The sequence below is a fragment of the Nanorana parkeri genome, unplaced genomic scaffold, assembly GCF_000935625.1.
Source record: "Nanorana parkeri isolate BGI_ZX_2015 unplaced genomic scaffold, ASM93562v1 scaffold789, whole genome shotgun sequence".
Classification (NCBI taxonomy): Eukaryota; Metazoa; Chordata; class Amphibia; order Anura; family Dicroglossidae; genus Nanorana; species Nanorana parkeri.
Genome location: NW_017307057.1, coordinates 655,755 through 665,802, shown reverse-complemented (window position 1 = coordinate 665,802; position 10,048 = coordinate 655,755). Strand labels below are relative to the sequence as shown.

At 40.8% G+C, this 10,048-nt stretch overlaps 1 protein-coding gene across 1 annotated transcript; it reads left to right on the top strand.

Moving 5' to 3' along the window:
* Positions 1-585: 585 nt before the first annotated feature.
* On the top strand, positions 586-9,507 carry LGSN (lengsin, lens protein with glutamine synthetase domain). Its single transcript, XM_018564850.1, has 5 exons — positions 586-591; positions 3,675-3,791; positions 3,906-4,497; positions 6,483-6,673; positions 8,308-9,507. Exons 1-5 carry the CDS (start codon positions 586-588, stop codon positions 9,505-9,507), a joined length of 2,106 nt encoding a protein of 701 aa, XP_018420352.1.
* Positions 9,508-10,048: the final 541 nt, after the last annotated feature.

Sequence of the window (10,048 nt, the reverse complement as noted above, 5' to 3'; positions counted from 1 at the left end):
TAATGCTAGCAGTAAACATCATTATTCTAAGGCAGGGGTCTCAAACTCCCGTGGGGGCTTAAAATGTAACTATATACAGTACTGGTGTTAATGTCTGCGTGTGTTTATAATGTCAGTGTATGTGTTTGAGCTGTATATACTTTTGTATGCAACATAAGTACAGGTGAAACTCGAATAATTAGAATATCGTGCAAAGTTCATTTATTTCACTAATGCAACTTAAAAGGTGAAACTAATATATGAGATGAGACTCATTACATGCAAAGCAGGATAGTTCAAGCCGTGATTTGTCATAATTGTGATGATTATGGCTTACAGCTCATGAAAACCCCAAGAACCCCAAATCCACAACCTCAAAAAAGTAGATTATTACATGCAATCAATAAAACAAGGATTGTACAAAGAACAATATCGGACCTCTGAAAAGTATAAGCATGCATATGTACTCAGTACTTGGTTTGGGCCCCTTTTGCAGCACTTACTGCAATTACTTTTGCACGATATTCTAATTATTCGAGTTTCACCTGTATATACAGTATCTTTGTGATACTTTGTGCGTGTGAATTGTCAGTATTTCTGTGAGTGATGTCGGTATGTGTGTTAATGTTTCTATGTGTATCATATCAGTATGTATACATGTGGAAATGTGTGCAGTGTCAGTGTGTGAGTATATGTGTGTGTGTTTCCCCCCCCCACAGATTAAAATGTTTTAATTTTAATCATAGAGGATCAACAGATTCACACACACACACACAAAAAAATACGCACACACATAGAAATACACACAAACAGAAATATGCACACACATAGGAATACGCAGAAACAGAAATACTAACACATAGAAATACACACACTAATATACACACAATAAGGCCCCAATCAAACCTGTAAGTTTAAGTGCGATTAGGGATTCCTGCTTCAGAAACTTGCATCTTCCTGCAGCAGTAATCCCTAATCTGGTGTTTACAAGCGGCAACTGTCACCCATTCAAGTTAATGATCGGGTGACAGCTGCTGCATGTAAACGGCTGCTCACCGCAGGTAATCATATGTGATATGATTACATGTGTTTAGGAATCAATCACTATACCTGGATGCCAGTGGTGTAACCAGATTTTTTTCTAATACTCACCTGATCCCTGGAACGACCAACAAGCATGGCCTCCCATCTCCCAAGCTGTTAGAAGCTGCATACAGCGTGTGCTGGTTTAAGATACGCTATCGGCGTAGCGGGGAAGGCGGCTGTGCATTTTGCATCACTCCCGCTACGCTAATAGCGTATCTTCTCAGAAGCTGTAAGCAATGAGCTGTAAGCCATAATCATCACAATTATGACAAATCACGGCTTGAACTATCTTGCTTTGCATGTAATGAGTCTATCTCATATATTAGTTTCACCTTTTAAGTTGCATTAGTGAAATAAATGAACTTTTGCACAATATTCTAATTATTGGAGTTTCACCTGTATCTTCTTCCAAGAGCCAACCCACTGTTTGCATCAGGCTAGGTGGACTTGAGAGGCTGGGTTGTATGATGTTTTCAGGAAGCAATGTACAGTACCCTGCCCCACCCACCAGCCATTATCTTCCTGAATTGCATAGAGAGGCACCATGACGCAGTCAACCAGAGAAGCCACCATTTAAGCAGATTAAACTTCAACTTTATTGTATGAATGGTCAGAATTAAATAATCAATAGAATTTTCCAGAACTTCTTTTCTGCCCAACTCTCACATCCTATGAGCATACATGAGATCTACTATATAAGTGTTTATTTTTGTATTGGCTGGAAGAGCAATAATCTACTGTGGTCTTCGGTACATTATAAGTAGTGATGAGCCGAACACCCCCGTGTTCGGTTCTAACTCGAACTTTCGAACATGGAAAAAGTTCTAACTCGAACTTAGAACTCAATGCAAGTCTATGGGGGTAGAACTCGGAAATTTAAATGTCCCCATTTTGAAGCCTTATATGCAATTTATTGGCCATAAAAAGTGTATGGGGATCCGGGTACTGCCCTGGGGGACATGTATCAATGAAAAAAACACTTTTAAAAAATACTTATATATATATATATATATATATATATATATATATAAAGTTATAAGTCTATTATAACTCTCTATAACTATATATAACTCTCTACCTATCTGCTGACTGTAACTAACTATACTAGAACCCTCTCTATCTCCTACAGCACACTACATGGGGCCGCGGTGTCAGCAGCCTTATATAGTGTGCTGCAGGGACTTAGCTGTGAGACATGATTGGGCAGAGTCATCGTGACTCTGACCAATCATGGCTCTACATTTGTACTAAGCCCTGATTGGCACGCTCTTGCACCTGACCTACGGTCAGGTGCAGGACTGTAGCCAATTACCGTTTTCGGACGGCGCAGTGCATTGTGGGATGTGCCGTGGTCGAACATACCGCGGACATCCCATAATGTTCGGCGTTCGGCGAACGCTAGAACATGCAATGTTCGAGTCGAACCTATGGTCGACACGAACATGCAGCCCATCCTTAATTATAAGCAGCTGGACTGGTGTCTGAGTCTGTTGATATCACAGCTGTAGACTACCGGCATCAAAATCTATTTTTACTTTAAAGCTGAATTTTAGTATTCTTTTTCTTTTAGGATACAATACAAAACACATTAGTTACATATAAAAGTCTGTATTCCATCTCATGCAGGCTGTTGCTTATTGTAAAAATCCTACCTTCATGCCTCCTTCATAGCTACTGCATATTGCCCTGAGCAGCTATCTTTTGGTGCTGTACAGGTTAACAGAAGTCACTTTTGGAGTGAAAAGTTGTTCTGCTTGACTCCTCCTCCATGCCCTCTTCTCCATTTAGAGAACTTGTGCTACTATTTTCACACAATGCATTATATTCTGTGAATGGAGGTGTAATTGATTAATGACAGGAACTTCACCGGCCATTCACAGAATGTTATGGGCCAATAGGGTCACCCACGGCTTGAATTTCACTTCAATACAGCTTGAATCGGCTGAATTTGAGCAGTGCACGGCTGGCTTTACTTTGGAGAATTTTGTTATCACTTCTGTGTCTCTAGGAATGGAAGTGAATAGAAAACTCCTCAGTTGAGGAAAAAAATGAGGTTTAGGGGTCTATTCACTAAGCTGCCGTAGGCAGCCGAGTGAATGACCGACCTGAGGTGAAGTGAGCCGAACACTGTTCGGCTTTTCACTTCAGGCTGGTACTGCTGATTTCAGAGAGAGAGTTAGCTGTTTGGAGATCAGTGTCCCTAATTAGCAGATAACCAGGGACACTGATCTCTCTGCAAGTGGCCGGAGCCAGCCGTAAGATCACGGCTGGCTCCGCCGAGCTGTCATGAGAAGGCTGTCGTGCCGCTCGGCCACCTTCGGCTTTCAGCACGGCTCAGCCGAGCCGATGCATATGCGTTCGGTTCGACTGGGCCGCTCGGCCACATTCGGGAGCTGTACGGGCTATTGTGAATAGTAGAACCAAAGGGGCCCTGGGGCCGAAGCTAGCCGAAGGATCGGTCAAAGCTACGGCTCGATCCTTCGGCAGCTTCGTGAATAGACCCCTTAGTGATTTTCTACTCAATAAAAAGCAAATACAAGTTTTGAATTTAGATACATTTTATAGAAACTATGATATACTAGAAAAAACATGTACCTTGGTGTTTTTAGGAGCCAAGGAACACCGAAAATGATGAAGTAGATGGAAGTGTGATATCAAGATTTAGAAGAAGAAGAAGAGGAGTCAAGGTTACTGGCAGATACATTCCTCCTTTAGAGTGGGAGAAGGTAAATGCATTCCATTCTGTGAGTTCCTTGAATAGTTCCTACTTTGAAAGGGTATATGATGATATGGAAAAATATTTCCAAGCATCTGATATGTCTACTAAACTACGTCTCAAGGATGAAAGACAAGGTCTTACGCAAACAGATCACAGAGGAGACAACACACATAAAGCAGAGCAAGAAAAACAAACAATGGAGCCGGTGGCATCTTCACAAGTTTCTGATACCAAGAATACTGACAATATGCTTCAAGAAAAGATAAATCATAACAAAACAGATGATAAAAATACAGCAGAAAAATCTGATAAAGATGGTTCAGCAATACCCAAAGAAACACTAGAAGAGCTGAAAACTGTTCTTAAGGAAAGCGCATTCATTCATCATAAAAACAAACGTAATCCAAACATCAGCACTACAATAGCTCAGATACATCTTCCAAAACGTGTTGAAAACACAAGAGAAAAGTCTGGCTTAACCTTTGAAACATTTCGGCCACATTTGGAAAAAGAGATCCAGCAGCAAGAACCTGCGGCAAAGCAATGCCATGAGATGCCAATTGCTCCAATTATGCCAGGTCCTGTAGAGGTACAGAATGATGAGCAATTTATACAACCCATACAGACATTCAATGGAAAACAGATATTATTACCTGATCAAATAAGTATTGCCCCTGAAACCAAGCATGAACCTCCAGCAACTGAGTTTAAGGGTAAGGATATATTTCAGCCCATGTACAAGAAAATGTTTGTTGTGTGATGTGTGTGTATAAAAATATATGGGAGCATTACAATGACATTAGGTGAAGGATGCTTTGAGCCTGGGCTATAGGAAAAAGATGGGGTTAAAGAAGGTGTTTAAAGAGAACCTGTACTCAAGTTTTACAAAGGAAAACACTGCCTAAACAAAGAGGACCACAGTATGACAGCTATTATCAATATTAGTTAAAACGTTTTATTTTTTATGTGTGCCTCTCTGATTTGTTACTGGGGCCTGATTTCATGGCTAAGCCCTGCCAACTTCCATTCCACTGTCCAATAAAATTGCCTCACTGACCAGTAAGGGCACTCCCATATTACAGGCAGCTGGTAGTTGATAGATGATAGTAAGAAAATAAATATAAACTATATTAAGATTTAACTGCAGAGTATTGTGTCACTTTAAGTAGGAACATTTAAAAGTGAGGGTCAAATTCAAAACATAGGTCCACAATAAATGGTTGATTATGCTCCTGGTGGCTCATGGCCAGCAGCAGAATCACAGAGAAGATGCTTCCATTTATCTTTATGGAATCACTCCCTCGCTGGCCTGGTGCACTAATCTCACTCACTAATATCACATGCTGGCAAGGAAGCAGCAGCTGACATTTTGCTGGTTTGCTAGTAAGTGAGTAACTCCATAGCAAAAAATAAAGGGTCTGTTAGCGATCCTCTCTCTGTTTTTTTGGCTAATTGTCACTACAGGAACACTTTAAATTAAAGTTAGCATACATGCACAAATTTCTTATGTTCAGCCCGCAGACTGAACGAGATAAATCATATGACATCCTCCATCCATGTAAAACAGTTTGAATGTAGAAATCCCCCACACTGGCTATTATTATCATACAGGATTTATATAGCGCCAACAGTTTTCCACTTTCGAACTTTCAAGTTTTTCAAGCCAGAAGGTGCCAGCAAGGTCACACACCGTTGAATTTTGGCTGATTCAGAATGAATAAATCCGAGCCATCTATGACTACCTTTAAGTGATGGCTATACTGTACATGTTTCGTGCTCCCAAGAATGTACTTCACTTCTGAACCAATATTGTTTATTTCCAAACTAGCCAACATTTAACTGCACTGCAGACAGTGCATGTACACCATAAAAAGAAGAAGAATCACTTCCTAGTGGAGGAGATTTCCCAACACATTAGAAATCTCTGTAGACATTAACTAGCATCAGACACACAACTGCTCATTATGCCTCAGAATGCCAGCCATAAGCATCTATATGTAGCAAGACAGTTTGCAAAAAATGGCACATGTATTACATGCATGTACCTGGGAAGCCGAGTACTAGTAAATAATGTAACTGAAAGCTGTGAAAGCTGCAGGCACATTGTGATGAATACTTAGTAGATGTGCGGGAAAAGCCTACTGCTCAAAGTGGGCAACAGACTGTAGATCACACACCTCTAGATGAATTGTAGTTCATCAGTTATTGGATGCCTTTGTTTATTCCTAAACTTCCAGTGCTCATTGCTTTAAGGCCCCATTCACACTAAGCGACATACCTTTTGCAGTGGATCCGTGTGACTTTCGGTGCGACGATCCAGCGACAGTAGCGTGACCTTCACCGTCGGGCTCCATTGAAAAATAGAAAAATCATGCAAAATCCGCCGAAAAAAGGGTCCTGCTAGAGCGACAGCGACGGGCGACATGGAGCTAAGACAGCTCCATTGAATAGACTTCTTGCTATATCGCACGGCAAAAATGCGCGATATCGCGGCGGAAATCGCGTGATAAGTCGCTTAGTGGGAATGGGGCCTAAAATATCTTCATCATCCTAATGTTATGCCATTTTCTTTAAAGCTTAATTTGATATGTTGATAATATATCTTCTACTTATCATTTTCCTAATAACCATCCCACTTAAAGCTATTGCATTCATTTTACCTATTGTTTATGTATAAGTGCAATTTATTTTGTTTCAGAAGGTCTATCTGCCAGCAGTAAAGATGTTGATCCGAGTGGCGATGAAATTCAGGATTCTTATAGTATAATTGCCCTAGTTGAACACCTAAAGCAGCAGATTGCTAGAGAAGATATACGATTTGTCCGGTTTGAAGCTACTGATCTGCATGGAGTATCAAGGTCAAAAACCATTTCTGCACGTTTTTTTCAGGTAAGCTTCATATCTGAGTGTGTTCAGATCTTCAGCTTATCAGAAAAGTATCTCAATATGCACCTTCAACACTTGGAACCTATCTTAGGTTATTCTCTACACATTGATGGGTGATTAAGGGTGGAAGCTTTAGTGAGGCTCCTGTTTCACTTTTTTTAATTGGAGTGCTTGGGATCTCGTTTGCTCTCTCGCGCGCTTGCTCTCTCGCGCGCTGTGCTCGCTCTCTCTCTCTCGCACGCGCTCTCTCTCGCTCGCACTCTCTCTCGCTTGCACTCTCTCTCGCTTGCAGTCTCGCTCTCTTTTAAAGGACTAAGAATACCACATATTTTCAGTTATGGATCATTGGTATATGTAGCCAATTTCTATAAATTCAGAATCCCTTGAAACTGAATATGATATGTATGTTTTACAATGATGGGGCTATAATATGTTCTGTGTGTGAATAGGTGTCCCCACGTGAATGGTATATGATTGGTGATTAAATGCTGCTTACTTATAATTGCTTCATGCTACTGAGAAGTTATATAAGTGTGATATTGTCAGCAAATATCTACACACATATTGCACTACAGTTCTTCCAGTGCTCTATGAAACATTATGGGATATGTCTGATGTTAAAGCTTGGAAGACACAAATGATTGCAGCTCTGTAATCATTAATACATCATTAAATGTATTTTTAAATGCAAGCAGTGTAAGTACCTGAATTTGACCTGGCATCAGCCTTTTGTTGCCCCTGTATAACAGGGCTGGGGAGTGGGAGGAAGCAGTACGAGGAGTCAATCAGTGCATATGCTGACAGGAGAAGAGAACAGAGTTTCAGAGTGATGAGCGTATCACTGTGCTGCTTCTCCATTCACTGCAGTGTGCAAACCTCTTTATAAGTCAGTCAAACAAGCACATTACATTAAGGAATACAGGTTGCCAGAACCCTGACTCGGGTCTACATGTAATTTAACCATTTGTAATATTAAGTGCCCCATGTCTCAGTTTTTCAGGTGCCTAGCCCCCTCTCCCATGTGCCACATACTGTGGTTCCTCTCCCTGGTCCTACATTACTACAGGGTATACTAGTGACATGGGACCTAGGTTGAGGAATCCCAGTGCAAAGGGGGGACTAGACATCCAACACACGTTTAAGCTGAAATTCATGTATTCAATATTCTGCATACTTACCTTAATCCAGCTTCGTCCAATGTAAGTATGTATATGTCATGCCTAATCAGCTGCTGGAGCTACTGAAGTGCTGGCTGCAATCTTCCTGGTCCTGTGCCGAGTGGCTTTGTCTCTGCTCTGAAAATACACCAGCTTGCTAGCTTAGCACATCGGCCATTCAGAGAATTCCTAGTATTTTTATTAGTAAATACAAAGCATTCTCTGATTGAAGTTTGGGCAGTGATAGCATGACGTGCCTGACCGATTCTGATCCCTGCTAGTTTGCTGACTCTTTAACTGAGTCGCTGGCTCAGTAATGCTATCCGGGTCAGTCTTTTGTTAGCTGGTCCATCCACTAGCTGGTCAACCAATATGTTGCATTATAATTCATTTTGATGAGTGAAGCTAATAGAGAATGTTGTTTTGCTGGGAAACTTTAAATTAGATTAAAATAAAATATGTTTTTCAAATGTTTTGTAGGACAAGGCTGTGAATGGAATTTGCATGCCAAGAAGTAATCTTGAACTAACTTTGGACACCAAAGACAATGAAGTCGACCACAGCAGTTCCAAACAATTTAATAGTGACATTTTGTTGAAACCAGATTTACAAACATTCCGAGTTCTACCTTGGACTGAAAAAACTGCAAGAGTGCTCTGTGACCCATTTACTCTCTTGGGCAATCCTCTTCTTACTTCACCAAGATATCTAGCCAAACGTTTACTTAGTCAGCTACAGGAAAGTGGATTTCTGCTAAGTTCTGCTTTCATATACGAATTTTGTATATTTGGAGTTGCAGAAATTATAAATTCAAAGACAATTTCATTCCCTGCTGTAACATTGCTATCCGATCACCAGATGTTCATGCAAGAACTTTTAGAGGGGATGTATTACACAGGTGGGAACATTGAATGTTTCTCCTCTTCCAGTGCCCCTGGACAAATGGAGGTTTCCTTTCTGCCTGAATATGGGTTGGCTGCTGCTGACAATGCCTTTACTTTTAAAACTGGTATTAAAGAAGCAGCTAAGAAACAAGACTACATAGTAAGTTTTAATACTGACTCTGTGGGTTTCTATAATTCTGGAGTTCTATCACACAGCTTGTGGGATGTTAGTGGAACCAAAAATGTATTTCATACAGGATCTCGTGAAAAAGTTCTGACAGACATTGGCAAAAAATGGATATCAGGTCTTCTGCAGCATTCAGCTGCACTCAGCTGCCTAGTTGCTCCAGGAGCTGCATGCCGCAAACGTTTTTTGAAGAATGACAAAGACCCTCCAAACAGCATCTGTTCCACTTGGGGATCTAATAACAATACCTGCACCTACAATGTTAAATCTCAAGGCTGCAATGGAACATATATAGAAAACATGCTGTGTTCAGCCACAGCCAACCCTTACTTAGTTTTAGCTGCCACAATTGCTGCGGGCCTGGATGGGCTCAGGAGGGGCCTTGACTTATTCGAAGCTGCTAACAGCCATACAAAACTTACTGAACTGAAAGCACCCTCAGTACCACTGAAACTAGAGGATGCCTTGTCTGCCTTGGAAGAAGACACATGTATGAGAGCATCCTTGGGTGAACCATTTATTCACCATTTTATGACAATGAAACGGTATGAATTAGAGACAGATGAGGGGGACACAGAGAGAAATACATTTTTGGAATACTTTATATAGCTTAATCAGGACGTATCTGAATTGAATCATACACATACAATAACAGTGTAATTAGCAATTAGGCACTAAGTCTGGTTTACAGAGAAGAAGACTAGTCCATAGCACCAGCTGGGAGCGTGCATACAAGGGTGGCTCCATGGGACCATAGAAGGAGAAAGGAACCCCCAGAGTGGACGTCAGGACCAGCACCCAGGAATAAGCTGATTCTAGATGGAAAGGAGGCAGAACTACAAGAACAATCAGCAAAAAACTGTAAGTTATTTCAATAACACCTGAAATAACTTACAGAAATGCAAGCTTTAATATCACTTTAAAGCTTTACCTTCGGTCTTGCACATCTGTAAAGACTTCTCTTCTGTACTTAAATTACACTGATTTTACTGCACAATGTGAGCGTCTCATCTAGTCCAGCCTTTCCCTCCCTTTTTACCTGTGAGGAACCCTTACAAATATTTCCCAAGGAACCCCCTGTAATAATCTTCTCATCCACAGCTTGCAGTACATTAGTGTGATCAGTGAGTTGCAGATCAAGCAATAAATA

What these genes read in the sequence shown, in the direction of transcription:
- LGSN (XM_018564850.1), top strand. An exon ending in CTCCTTTAGAGTGGGAGAAG is followed by an intron (nt 3,792 to 3,905) that starts GTAAATGCATTC and finishes CTACGTCTCAAG; the next exon opens with GATGAAAGACAAGGTCTTAC. An exon ending in TCCAGCAACTGAGTTTAAGG is followed by an intron (nt 4,498 to 6,482) that starts GTAAGGATATAT and finishes ATTTTGTTTCAG; the next exon opens with AAGGTCTATCTGCCAGCAGT.